Source organism: Mastomys coucha, unplaced genomic scaffold (assembly GCF_008632895.1).
Source record: "Mastomys coucha isolate ucsf_1 unplaced genomic scaffold, UCSF_Mcou_1 pScaffold1, whole genome shotgun sequence".
NCBI lineage: Eukaryota > Metazoa > Chordata > Mammalia > Rodentia > Muridae > Mastomys > Mastomys coucha.
This window is the reverse complement of record NW_022196891.1, coordinates 90,559,914-90,573,988: the sequence shown is the minus strand read 5'-3', so window position 1 is coordinate 90,573,988 and position 14,075 is coordinate 90,559,914. Positions and strand designations below refer to the sequence as shown.

Below are 14,075 nucleotides of genomic sequence, written 5' to 3'. Positions count from 1 at the left end.
AGGACAGTGACAGCAAAATGACTCAGCACCTGGTATAGCCTGGTCTCAGCAAACAGAGAAGGCTCAGTCCATACACAGAGGCAGGCACTTACGTGCTTGTTAGGATTTGCCTGCATGAGGAGCCTCTGGGACTGGGGGAGTCTTTACACTCACCCTTGAGCTGCTGCCTCCCGTTTGTCCAGGTGCATCATGTCTGTTAAGTCTTCTAGCAGTGAGGAAGACCTTGTTGGCTTAGAGCAACTCTCGGTGACTCAGAACTGCTGAGTGGCTTTCAGCTGAGTAACAGCTTGTGCTTACAGCCACTTTACCAGTTACAGTGAACTTCCGGTGATATGAGCCATGCACAGAGAAGCTTCCCCCAAACCATGGTTTAGAGGCCCAAACAGGGGCAGAGGTAACTTTCCCTCTTACATAATTTCACCCAGTTGGTTCCAGCCCATCATTTTTAGACTTTTGCAATTCACTACCCAGTGGTTCTGTAGATAATACACCAGGTCTTACCGGGAAAGACCAGGACAAGTGCTGAATCAGCCCCCAACTCTCCTCTGGGGTATGTGACCACAGCCTCTCACCAACCTAATCTCTTCTATAGTGTCCACTTAGCTATAAACGAGACTTTCGCCAACCATTTTTATTGAAATTCTGAGGAATAATGGGTGTAGCATTTGCTGGAGACACCAGTTCAGCAGCCCCACAGATTGACAGGTTCCTAGGAACTCCCTCTTCCCAAGGCCACTATCATTATGTCTCCATGTTTCAAATCCTCAGGTGGCCTGGGGTGGGGCCTTGTCCATGTCTACCCTCATCGTCAGGGCAGCAAGGAGCCATGAGACTGTCCTCTTAGGATTCCTCACCTACTTTCCTCTCCCTCTGGGTATGAATCTGGTCTCATCCTCAAAGCACTCCTCTTCTCACCACCATTATCCATCATCCCGAGGTCCTCTCTCCTCTCCCAGGCCAGCACCAGATCTTACCTCTCTGAACATTTCTCCCTGGCATTGACTATCCTCTGAGCCTCCAGAGCTCTGTGCCCATATCACAGACACATGTGTTACTATATATTGAAACATGCATTTAGAGGGTAGCAGGAGGAAAGGACTGTGAACCTCTCCAGGCCAGGTCATGTCACCTGTACATGTTTGCATTCCTGCAGCCTTAGCACATGTACTGGCTGCCCAGTCAGTCTTGGCTACTCTCATTCCTGTGGCACTGCTGGCTTGGCTCCAACAAGAGTTTTAGGAGTCCGAGATGGGATGGGCTAGTGAGGTGGCTTATGGGTAAAGGCACCTGTCACCAAGCCAGATAACCTGAATCTGATCCCCAGAACCTACAAGGTTGAAGGAGATAACCAACTCCTCTAAGTCTTCCTTTGACCTCCACATACATGCTATGGCATATGTGTAGTCTCACAAGTACACACACAAGCACACACAAAAAGTATAATTAAAAATCTTTAAATAAGTCCTGGTTGGTGACTGCCTTCCAAAATGCCCAACATTCCGTGTTTCCGGATCATGCTCACCTCTCATTTTATCCATCATTTCCATGGTCTCCCCAAAGAGCTCCTCTGCCTCCATCTTGATGCTCAGGATCCGATTGCCTTGCTCACCCAGCATAGGACTCTGACCCAGCCGGTCCTTCAACTCTGTATACTTCTGCTTAAGTCTCTCAAAGCCCTGGGAAAGATAGGCCATTCTCAATACTACCATGAACAACATCTAACATCCTAAATGCCAGGGGCTAGCTGGCATCACTCAAACAGCACACAGCCTCCTAATATACCCAAGCGTTGGGTTTGCCTATACTGCCCTATCCCTGACTCCCCAGAGGATGTCTTAAAATTCCTTTCCTCCTGTTGTATCTTCTCACTTGCCATGCACAAAATGAAAGGGTAATATCAAGGTGTGTTGCCAACACTGTCACTACACCAGAATTACAAGTGCCTGTGCTCCTGCCCTGGGTAAAACCAGAGGCACACCTGAGATACTGATATGGCTCTTTGATCTTCTTTGTCTTGCTTTTGACTAGGATGGAGTCCAGGGTGTCTGTCTAAGCCATGAATGCCTGACCAGGCTAGAGACTTAGGAGATGAGCACCAGAGTGAGTATCAAGAGAACTACTTTGTAGATGAGCGTGGACCTCATTCATAAACAGAGAGTATCTAGGGTGTTCCTCATGCCTTGCACCAGCTCCTCAGAGGAGCAGGGGTGGGTAGATCAGACACAGGGTATATTTGGGTCCACCCTGAACTATTCTGATTCTGTCCTGTATAATCTTGTAAAGTATAGTAACCCTTACTCCTCAGGAGCCTCACTCTGGTCCCATAGAACTGGGATGGCTCTGCCACCTTCATACCTCCTGGGCATTCATTGCCTGCTTGCTGGCACCGTCTGCAAGCTGCTGGGCCTGCACTGCCTGTGCCTGCTCCTCCTGGGCCTGGCGGCGGAGCTCCTCCATCCGTGCCCAGAATCCACTCATCTGTTCCTTCATACCTTTCACCAGCCTTTCAGCTGGCACCAGGACCTGCTGAACCTTTATTGAAAGACAAAGGAATCAGGGTTTGTGTTGGGTCTCACAAGCATCAAGGGGCCTCATTTCCCTAGCTCATCTCTCTTGCTTCAGGAAGGAAAGTCCTCCCTTGACTTCAGTGGTACTGAGCCTGTCCAGAATACCCAGGCTTTCTCCTCCTCCAGCTCCATCCACTTCAGCCCCAGTGTGGCTCAGAGTCCATCCCTGCTTTTGCCTCCTGAGCAGGTGAGATGCATCTGAAGCTCAAAGCCAAGCCAAGGCAAGACCTCCAGGGTGGCATCTCACCAGGTCATACTCTAGCACCTTCTGCCTTGTCCCTAAATCTATTCATTCCCAAACATGGGGAGTCCTTAATGCCTCACCTCACCAACCCTTTCCTGGATGAGTCGAAGAGAGCGACCAGTGCCCTGCATCGTGTCCTGAGCTTCCTGCAGAGCCACAGTGCCCTGCCGAAGGTTCCCAACCACATCATCTACCTGCCCTTCCACAGAGTGGGCTCGGCTTCTGAGTAAAGGAAGGGGGAGGGGGGAGAGAATGAGTGAGCAACAAATGAACAGATATGAGCTCAATTCACAGCCATTCTGGAGGACATTGTTCTTAGGCAGACAAAGACAAGGGAAACATTAGCTCTCTCCCCACGGGACCCACCCATGGGCAGCTGTGTAAGAATGATGCTCATGGTGCTCTCTAGGCACAACCTTCCTGTATGAAGTACTGGGTCATGTGTATGAGTATGAAATGTAGCCTGCAGAAACCCTGGCTTCCCTGGCCATGGTAAGCCCTTCCCATGTTACAGACCCTGTATCCCTCTCCAGTCACACAGTTGGGGAATAAACATAAGCCCTGTTCCATGAGGAAGGCACTGGGGGCCAGTGGCCATACCTGGCCTTCTCAGCCTCAGCCTGGAGCCTGCGGGCCCGTGCGATGTCCTGCTTGGTCTGGGATAGCACTAAGTCCACATTAGGGAGCCTGGCAGCAATGGCCTGGATCTCTTTCATCTTGCGCAGCACCGTGGCTGAGTCTGTGGGCAGCCAGAGAGCCAGCACCGCCTCACTGACCTGTTGGATGGTGGCTGCATCTGTGTCAGGGTCTGGAAGACAGCCAAGCAAGCCATCAAACTGGGGACCCCACTTAGCTCTTCTAGGATCAGCAGCCCCTCCAGGCTGGGGCACACTCCTGGAGGAAGTCTGCTGTAGCCCCTGTGTTGCTTCCCCAAGAGCCCTGCTCCTCCTGGCCAAACCCAGGCACCTTTCTCTGGTGGAGGTTGGGGGTTGGGGGTGTTTCCAGGACACTCTAGGATTCTTGTCCTGTGCTCTACCAAGAGGAGGAGGGATGTGGGCACAGCTGTGGCAGCTAAGTGTCTGTGCCACAGGAAGCTGTGGGCTTGAAAGAGGAGGTGGTGCCAGGCAGCTGGTGCTGAATAACCACAGCAGCACAGACATAATCAGCTCCAAATTGGAGGGAGCGGCCAGGAATTGGAACTGCTTCCTTGGCAATGAGACCCCTTCCCTGCACCGCTCTTCAGGCCCGAGTGCTCATTTTTGCAAAGGCAGAAAAGGACTACCATTTTTTTCCCCTGAAATATCACCGTCTCGAGCCAGTCCTAGCAATGGAATCTAGACGCAGCATTCATTCCTAGCCCTCACCTCTTCTTTCTCCCCAGCACATGGCATGCCCCCCCCCCAATAAAAACAATCTTCTGGCCCATCTCTCTTCTCCTGCTGTAGCATGAGCCCCCAGAGAACCAAGATTGGATTTTGTCCCATTTTGTGTCCCCAGATACCAGCTCAGGCCGGGCACTTGGAGACCCTTTGTATTGGAGGGAAAAATGAAAGACTGGAGAGAACTTGCTCTTCGCTACTTAGGCTGCCTAGGCTCAGTTTCCTGACCTGTGAAATGCCCTTGAGTGACAGGTCTCCCCCGCCCCCATCCTGGGCTGTGACATGTCACCATCAGTTAGCAAGAGCTTTTACAAAGTGTCTCAGAGAGAGATCTAAGAGAGAAATACAGAGATGACAACTTCTCATCTCTCAGCCGCTTCCAAAGATAACATTCTGAAAAGAAGTGTCCACTTGTCCAGATAGTTTAGCCTGACCTGAACCCCTCTGGAGTTCTTGGATGAAGCCTCTCTTCACAGGCAGCAAGTGACATGGACTCCATCCATGCCCCTCTCCACGCCAGGTGGAAGGGCCTTTTGGGAGGGGGGAAGAAGACTGGATGTTCCATGCCGTGCAAAAACACACAAGGTGCTACCACAGTTGTTTAACTAAGCAGCAGTCTCATGTCACTTTCAGCTCCTGGGAAATCTCACTCACAGAGATGCTGCCCCTCCCGAAGCCCAGCACCCTGCCCTCCAAAGGGGGCCAAATGGACAGACATCTTTCCCAGAAAACATCCTGCCAGGAGCACAGCCTACCCAGCTTCGGTGCTTCCTGTATTTTGCACGACTGCAGCAGCAGCATGCACAAATGAGTGTGCAGTGCACTTAGCAAACCTCTGAGGCAGAGTGGGCTCGGTAAATATCAGCATGCCCAGTCCGTGCAGTTAAGGCGAAGACGCAGTCAGAGTCTGCCTCAGCCCTTGGGGAACTCAAAATGCAGTGAGAGCTCAGTGAGAGCAATGCAGTGAGAGCAAGGGGTCCATAAAAGATGAAACATAACCCCGAGTAGCCTGTAGAGGTCACTGCACCTGGCCAGCAGTGAAGCACTTCCCCAGGACCAGGGAGGCTTCCTGGAGGGTTGGGAAACTTGAGGGGCATCTCAGAGGACAGATTAGTCAGATCAGAAGAGGCCATGGGAGGGAAAGAATGCAGAGAGGGAGAAAAAAAATCAAAAAGAGGCACCTGGATGTGCGCATGCATGCACACACGTGTGCCAGCACCACCTACAGCTGGACACCCTCTGGCAAGCTGCTTAACTTCTCTGTGCGTTCCTCACATGGGAAGTGGAGGTAATTGCAGTACTTAGCCAGAGTGGCCTCTGTTAAGGAATGCGATACAAAGGTCTTTCAATGCTGCCTATCTTAGTCACTGCTCCACAAGGACCAGCTGTGAACATCCTCAATTCTACCTGAAGGGCTCCCAAAGTGAACCCTCCTTCCTCCATAGGCCTGACGTTCTCTCCCCTGGCAGGAGCAGCTAGGACTGGCACCTCCTGCCATGGGTCTGCAGACCCTTAGCCATCAAGCGGTGGCTATGAGAACTCTCTGGGGTCCTACCCATATCCAGGTTTCTCTCAGGTTCACTGTCCCCTCTACCCTGTACTTATCATTGACCCTGACCTGAGATGCAGCCTCACTGAGAGGGAGGAGAGGCCTGAGAGCTCCTGCCTGCTCCCAGGAGCTGAGCCCAAGCTACACAGAATATAAGCCAGTCCCTCCCAGCTTGAGCCTGGGCCTGCTCAAGTTAACATAAGATGGCTACTCAACCCCAAGCCCCAAACCTTGCCTGCCCTTTTGTCCTTATATGCCAGGCACCTCTGCCCTGCACTCCCATATCATGCTCCCGGTGGCTCCCCCCTGCTTAAGTCACAGAGCCTCTGTGGAGAACCCCCTGGTCCGAGTTCTACCTGTACCACCTACAGCTCCACGTATCCTGCTGTCTGCCTTCAGGAGGCAGCTTTGGCCTATTTGGGATAAAAAAAAAAAAAAAAAAACCACTGCAGTAGTAGCATGAGCTGTGGCTGTTGTGCCCAGCTCTCAGCTCATATCATACCAGGCTCCCAGCCAAGCAAAGTCCTGGCAGGGACCCGAGCTAATAATATCAGCTCACACTCCAGTGGCACCTTTAATTTGTCAAAGCACATTGTACAGCAGCTCCTCAGTCCTCAGGATAAACCTGTAGAATACAACCAATCCCATTCTCAAGGGAAAGAGAGTCAAGAGCAAGAGAAGCAACCTGCCTGAGTCCTATCTCATCCCCCACACCACTGAAGAGATTTCATTCTCATTCATTCATTTCTCGTTATTCATTCATTCATTCCACCAGTCAAACACACACACACACACACACACACAAACACACACACAAGCCCGAGATCCTGTCATGAGCAAGACAGACAGTTACCCTCACTTTCCTAGAGGCACACTCATAATGGACTGTATAGCCACTCCTGAGTAGAGGATGAATGGGGGATGGGAGGGACAAGACTGCACAAAACCTCTCTGGGAAGGTGGCATTTAAAGCTGTATAGCCTTGGAACTGTTGATCCCAGACCAGCAAGGATCAGAGAAAGACCCTGCAGTGGGCACAGGCCTGACAGGTTCAAAGATATCCAGTGAATAAAGGGAAGAGAAAGAGACACAGAGATCAGATGGACAGAGGCCAAGAAAGGAGCTCGTGTTCATCCAAGAACATGGAGGGGAAGCTGGAGGAAGGGTGGGAGGGCAACAAAATCAATAGAAAAACTAAACAAAAAAACCAGGGAAGAGACAGGGCCAAGCCCAAGGGCAGCAGGCATGCTGGGAAGGAGGCCGGAGACTAGTGAACTAGATGCGGGCATGAGGGACAGGTAGAAGCCAGAATACTCAAAGCGGGGTGAGGGGCAGCTCACCTGTGAGGAAGCTCCGGACCTGCTGGATGAGAAGCCGTGTGCGTTGGACATCTTCCTCCATCTGCAAGCGGCTGGTACTCACCTGGGTCTCAAGGCGCTGGGCATCGGATTGGACCCTCGATGCCGCTTCCTCAGCCGCCCTGATCTGTTCAAACACAACGTGGGTCAGAAAGGGACAGCTCCTCCAAGGAGACTCTGGGCAGCTCCCAAGGAATCTGTGGGGGCATCCTCTCTTTGGGACTTGCAGCCTTGGGACTTACAACCAAACCCTATTTGCAAATCATATTTATGCAGGAGAAAGCTCCAAACTCTACTTTTATGCTTGCTGTGAGACAACAGACAAGTCACCTGAGATCTCTGGGCATTACTCTGCTGAATACAAAATATGAATTCTGAATGGCTCAAGAGACTTTTCACCCCATGACTCTTGCTCCCATACACTGTGGCACCTACCATTTGCCTGGTCTGCTGGAGCTGGGTATTGAAGCTTCGTAGCTGCTCAGCTACCTGCCCCGCCATGTGGAAGGCTCCTCTGGCTCTGGGCAGGGCTCCCCTGCAGTGAGAGCCACAGGCTGTGCCATTGTCCTGGGGACACAGCTCTCCAGGGCAGTCTCCTGGGGTGCAGGCTGTCTGCCTAGATGTGCCACAAAGCTGTAGAGAGATGAGGGTGTCAGAGGCCCCTCCATAACAACTCCCATCCCACACTAAACAGCCATACATCTCCATGACAACCTATGTTTCCTTGGCAATACTGGAACACACAGCAAGGACATGGGCTCAGAAAGAGTGGGGTAGGTTCTGAGTGGGACAGATTACAGGTGTGAAGGCCTTGGGACACTAGGCTCTCATTCTCAGTCACCTTGTTGATGGTGGGTGTCAAGTCAGGCAGCGATGCCATTTCTAGACGCAGGGCCGTGAGCCGATCTCCTCCAGCTGCTCCTCCTCCTCCAGCCTCTCTCTCCAGATTCTCTACCTCCCTGCGACTGTCTCTCAGCCGGCTCAACAGGCTGGAACTGTCGGACACTTGCTGTGCAGCCCGGGACGACTGCTCATAAGCCATGGTCAGCATGCGGAAGGCTCCTGAGGAAGAAGGATTGGAGGCCTTGGGTAGGGGCCTTTCTCCCTAGGGTGAGTTTCCTGTGCTCCTGTCCTCACCTGAAGGGTCCACACTGCTTAGCTTCTCAAATTGCTCCTTCTTGCTTTGGTACAAAAGAAGGAGCCGATTGAAGCTTCTGTCTAGATTCCCCAGGTCTCCAGAGAAGGATTCCATCTCCTCCTCTAAGGGTAGGTCCAGTGGCAGGCTCTGAAGAGTTCTCCTGAGATAGAAGGATATTTGCTGAAATATAGGGAGAAGCTGTAACTGAGTCAGGAAAAGCAGGCTGCATGGGGAAAGAGCTTCCGTAAGGGTATGAGAGGGGACGGTGCACATGGTACTGAGCATTTTGCCTGGCAGAGGCTCAGACAAGCTGAAGCCAGGACATAGCCTACCCTATCTCTCTGAAGGTGGCTCTGTGGATGCTCTCTCTCCTTGACTTCTGTCAACGCAACACAAGATTCACCTCCTCCTCCATCTCCCAGCTGTTCCTGGCTTCCATGAAGAGAACCACCCTGCTGGCTCCTCTGGCTCCCCAGGCTGACTTCAGCTCTCACCTTATGTTTGGAATGTTTGTTTCCAGTCTCTCCTCCATAGCCTACCCTCCCCGGCCCTCCATGGAGCTCCAACCACTACATGCTCGTCAGCCATTTCTATCTGGCAGAGGCTTGGAGTATTACTCCAGGCCCTGGGTTCTGAGCTTAAGTATCTCTGGCATATCTCTGTCTTCATGCCTCATGACCTCTCCTACACCACCATGCTTTCTGCTCTTACACATCTCAACCATACAGCCTTGTTTGGGCATAGCATGCCCTTTTAGGACCTACCAAGACACAGCACATTCTTATGCTGACCACCCGTGGACTAGTTGCCTAATTCTGAGACTTATGTCATGTAGCGCTTCCCCTGTGAAGGCCACCATGGCCTCCTCAGTGAGAGAGTCTTAGCTCTCTAACATACCTCATGTACCACATCACTGTTTACAGGACAGATAGATACCTTAGCCCTTGGCCTGTGAAGACCATGTCTTAGTATTTTAATGTTCCAAGCACCTTGCACAATGTTTGTATCCTATGAGGTACTCAAAAGCCTATTTACAAGGGCTGGGAAGATGGCTCAGTGGATAAGAATGTTTGTTCTGCAACTATAAAGACCTGAGTTCAAATCCCCAGTACACATATAAAAAGCTAGGCATTGACCAAAGCAGTGAGCTTCTGAGTTATTGGAAGACCCTGTCACAAGACAGGTACATCATACAGTGACAGCAAGCGTCGCCTATCAATCTGCTCTGGCCTCTGTATACATGTGTACCTGCACATTCATGCAGCAGATACACACATGTGAAATGAAAGAATGAATGGATGGATGAATGAATGAACAAACGAACAAACAGGTTCCAACAAGCTGTAGCTCATCTGGAGAGCTCCCTCACCCCGACACTGCCTAAGATGACTGGATACCCCCATGAGAAACATAGCCTTTTTCATATTCTTTCTGGGCTTGGCACCATCCACCAATGCTCAGGGAACACAAGCTAATTATAGAAGCTTCCAGAACCTGAGCTCCTAAGGAAGGCGCCTCTGCTGGTTGGAGGGGTGTGGGTAGGACGGCTTCCATTCTAAGGACAAATTCAGAGATATTTTTAGAGTCATGTCTCTTGAATGCCCTCTGCCAAGGTGACTAATCCGGGACTGACTATCCCACTGGCAGCACAGGCTCAGAAAGAACATTGGGCTCAGGCTCTGGGTCTGTGTCTACATAGCTCACCATACCTGTGCCTGTCTCTACATCTGCAGAATGGAGGAAACACCACCACTCCACCTTCACAGACATGCCTTGGTAGCTAAGAGAGGATGTGTGTAAAGATGCCCCATGAACTGGAATGAACCAGTGTGGTCCTCACCCAAATCCACTGGCATAATCCCTCCCAACAGCTTAGCAGAAAAAGGACCTACCTGATAGACAAGATGTCATTGGCCACCTGAGCCACATCTCGCTCTGTGACAGAGGTGCCACCCAAAATCTGTCTGATCTGCTCGATCTTGCTCTTGGCGTCTAGCAACCGAGAGGCCAGGCTGTGGTCCTCCAGACCTGTCCCTGTCCACAGGCCTTCAGTGGCGTTACGGAGACTGCCAAGGCGCCGAGCCTGCTCCTGGAGGTCTGTGTCGTAGGCCTGGAAGCAGGAGTGGCAGGCCACACATACTGGGTAGCGGTCACAGTGGCCTCGCTGGCATTGATCGCAGCGGGGCCCCGTAAAGCCAGGGCGGCAGAGGCAACGGCCTGAGGTTTTGTCACAGCCAGGACCCTCGGTTCCTCTGAAGTCACAATCACAGGCTAGAAACCAGGAGAAATGGACACTCAGAGGCTGGGGCCAGGAAAGGGAAGGGGCATGGTGAGGATGAAAAAAAATGGGCCTGCTTAAGTGACACAGACTATCTGTTGACATCAGCTAGAACAAAGTCAGCCTTGACAGGGACTGACAGAAAGCTTGTCCTCTGCTCCCACTGCATGCCAGTCACTGCCACAGGCTGGCCAGTCTAGGCCTCCCTCAACCCGTCGGGGGAACAGGGTCCTAGTCAGGAAAACAAGGCGCTGGCGAAGAAATGACAAACAGAAACAGACACAAGGGAGTACTGAAACTGAATGCCATTTGTACAAAGTAGAAATCAGGCTTATATGGTATACAGAGAACAGGGCAAACTACAGAAATCACTTAGGCAGGAGATGATCACATCAAGGTCAGTACAATCAATCAGCCAGGTGCAAGGTGGAGGAGCAGTGGTGTCATTCTTCGGACTGGGTTGTCTTGGCAACCCCAAGATAAACTCTCAGGGTCTGTCTTGAGGTAAGCATCTGAGGGTCGTATTTTAGCATTCCTTGGCTGTAAGGTAAATAATTAGTGAGAGAAGCCCTATAACTTCTCTCTAATCAGTAAAACAATTCTGCCTTGTGTGGGACTGCTCTTAATAATTAGTGCCTGACTACTATCTCTAACTTTGTGGGACCTGCTCTGATGATTTGTGCCTAACTGCTATCTCTAACTTTGGAGACACTCTGATAAGACAGCTCCTTTGTAGAAATTCCAAGCTAACTACAGCTAGGAGATCAATTAGGATTATTGCAACATTGTGGAGGCCAGGGAATAATGTTCAATCTTAGTGTTAGCTATAACAAAATATTTCTTAGGGCACCTTTATGCCTGAATAAAGAAACCATGCAGATCTCTCCACAGACTTAGCAGAGATCAATCTGGAACACATCTAAGTTAGGAGATTCCAGCAACTGACTGAAATACCCAGGAGACAAACTCCCTTTGGAGTCATAATGCCTCTTGTCCGTGATCAAGTTTTAACCCTGATACTGTAGACCTACTGGGTAAATGAGTGAATGCAGCAAGTCACGTTCCCAGTTACACATTTACATGAATGTGACCCTATCTCATCCGCATGCCCATTGCACATCATGCTCTGGTTTCCTGCTTCTGTTTAGGAGGTGACCATGGCACAAAAGGGACCCAGTGCACAGCATCTCCTTCCCCCTTAAGAGCAGGAAGTATGAGAAGGGCAAGCTGCTTAGACCCCACAAGGCAGAACTGAGACCAAGGCTGGCCATTAGACTCCAGTCCTATGCCGCTGCTGATATATAAGCCCTCCAGAGAAACACTCCAGTCCCTGGATCCCAAGATGCATTTTCTCCACTGCTGCTGGCCACTACTCTCAGGGAGTGGAAGCAAAGACCCTGCCTCTCATCTTAGAATGTGAGGAGCTACCTTTTAGTTAGCCTGATCCAGGCACAGGGAGACTAGGCAGTCTTCAAGTGTAGATGCTCACAGGACTGCCCAGGCTATCAGTACAGGACTCCCAACCATATCAAGGCCCTTCATCAAGAACCCCTTATCCCTCCTTTCTACATGCCTGCTGCCTGATCATGTAATAAGTACACACCTCGGCATCCCGTGGCCACGTCTCCATGGGTCTGGTCAGGACACTGACGGATGGCTGCAGAACTACAAGTGAGGCCACCAAACCCTTCCCGACAAGGACACTGCCCTGTAAACTAAAATAAAGAGAAGAATGTCATGGGGAACCCTTCTGGTCTCTGCATGGCCTTGCTTCTGGGGACTGTGCCCCAGACCCTTGCTCTACAGACCTGGTGCTCCCCCAAACTAGGACTCCCACTCAAAGACAAGCCCAAAGTCAAGTTCTAGCAATAGCTTGCAGAAGATATGAAGAGCAAGCCTGGCCCAAGGCTGAGAACTACAGGGGAGGGAGATCTGGTGGCCTCCCCAAGGTAAAAGGGAAGGGCAAACAGATGTAGGTTTGCCTGGCTGTGGGAAGGCCAGAGAACAGTGTAAGGGTGCGATGAGAGACACTAGAGGGTAGGACCCCTGTGACTCTCTGAGCCCCTGAGCCTGTCACTCATACCTGGTTGCACTGGGAGCTGAGGGAATTTCGTGGGTCACAGGCACAGGGCTCACAGCCCAGGCCACTGGCCAGCTTCCAGTGGGAAGGAGCACACTGGTCACATTTGGGGCCCACTACATTGGGCAAACACAAGCAGCGTCCACTTTCCTCCTCACAAGGCATATCTTTCCGGGCACCTAAGATGCTGCAGTCACAGGCTGTGGGAGGGAGGAAGGGCTGGTGAGCATAGGTAGACTCCCATAGAGAGGCTGGCCCCAGTGAACCAGAGAGGGCCAGTCCTGGAAAAGCATCTGCCCTCTAACTTACTGGAGAGAGTAGCCTCAGGGTCCCTTCCTACCTACCAAGCTCTGTCTGGCCCTGCTTCTTGACACTGTGTCCCACACTCTCACTCTGAAAACAGAATTCGGGGCTAATAGTGTACAGAGCTGGTAGTACATCCACCTAAAGTCTCATGAACGCTGCAATGAGACCAGCCTGAAGTCACAGGGCTTGTCCTTGTGCATAACATGGCTTACTCATAAGGCCACTGCGCCTTCCCAGCCACCTGGCGGTTTGGCAGCCAGCCTGCCCACCCTGGCACTGGCTGACTCAAACCCACCTTCCAACCCAGGCCTGTGCTGCCACTTGCTGGAGGACTGTGGGGAAGCACACATGCACAGAATGGGGCTTCCTGTGAGGAGAACACTCCAAGGACAAGGCTTGGTCTGGTAGCCGCTCCCTAACAGTCCACGTCACCCCACCCCACACCTTCCTGGGACCTGTACTCACGACGACAGCCCTTTGGGTTGGCGAAGGTGAGCCCTGTGAAGCCAGGCTTGCAAAGGTCACAGCGTTCTCCTTGAACATACTCTTTGCACATACACTGGCCCGTCAGTCGGTCACAGGGAGCTCCTGGGACTGCCCCATCTGGATCACACTCACAGGCTGAGTGGCAAGAACAAAGGAAAATCAGAGCTCAGAGCATGTCCCAGGATAGCCTGCTCCAAGTCCCCGGCCTCCTCACCCCAGCCAAGCATGGGACCCTTGGTGCCTGTTTCCCCACCTGTCACATGAGAAAAAAACATTCCTTCTGGTCAGTAAATGGTGAATGCAGAAGTAGGACGGTGATTGATTCCTGTTAAAGATCATGCTTTCCCTCGCTTCTGTGGTCATCACTTCCTGAGTGACTACCACGACTACTCTCACAGGCTGCCCTGCCCAATCCTCACAACATCCTCAACAGGCGGGAGTTGTCATACAGATGGGGAAAACAGTGCTTGCAGATGTCAGCATCCTGGAGATTGTCCTGGGGGTTGAGGAGGCAGACTCAAGTCTGTCTCACTAGTTTCTGGCCAGCTACTGAGCTTCTCCTGCCTGCGCCTGGACTCCTTCATGCCTCGAAAAACTCAAGGCTCCTTTGTCCACAAGGTTTTTCCTGATCAAACTGGCCTGAAACACTTGTTCTAACCTGTTTGTCTTCTCTTAGGTCAGCAGTTCTCA

At 51.6% G+C, this 14,075-nt stretch overlaps 1 protein-coding gene and 1 long non-coding RNA gene across 3 annotated transcripts in view; one reads left to right on the top strand and one right to left on the bottom strand.

Annotated features, from left to right (window-relative positions):
* Positions 1–14,075, bottom strand: part of Lamb3 (laminin subunit beta 3) — a 43,554-nt gene that overhangs the window by 1,463 nt on the left and 28,016 nt on the right. For both annotated transcript variants that reach the window (XM_031339541.1, XM_031339537.1), the window contains exons 11-22: positions 13,365–13,520; positions 12,597–12,793; positions 12,117–12,228; positions 10,128–10,506; positions 8,235–8,395; positions 7,939–8,159; positions 7,533–7,730; positions 7,080–7,224; positions 3,412–3,619; positions 2,892–3,033; positions 2,356–2,532; positions 1,523–1,676 (exon numbers count right to left, since the gene is read on the bottom strand). In XM_031339541.1, coding sequence (XP_031195401.1) covers positions 1,523–1,676; positions 2,356–2,532; positions 2,892–3,033; positions 3,412–3,619; positions 7,080–7,224; positions 7,533–7,730; positions 7,939–8,159; positions 8,235–8,395; positions 10,128–10,506; positions 12,117–12,228; positions 12,597–12,793; positions 13,365–13,520 — 2,250 coding nt within the window. The remainder of the gene's footprint in view (positions 1–1,522; positions 1,677–2,355; positions 2,533–2,891; positions 3,034–3,411; positions 3,620–7,079; positions 7,225–7,532; positions 7,731–7,938; positions 8,160–8,234; positions 8,396–10,127; positions 10,507–12,116; positions 12,229–12,596; positions 12,794–13,364; positions 13,521–14,075) is intronic.
* On the top strand, positions 7,851–9,375 carry LOC116069169. Its single transcript, XR_004109887.1, has 2 exons — positions 7,851–8,207; positions 8,583–9,375. It is a non-coding gene; the product is annotated as an uncharacterized LOC116069169 (long non-coding RNA).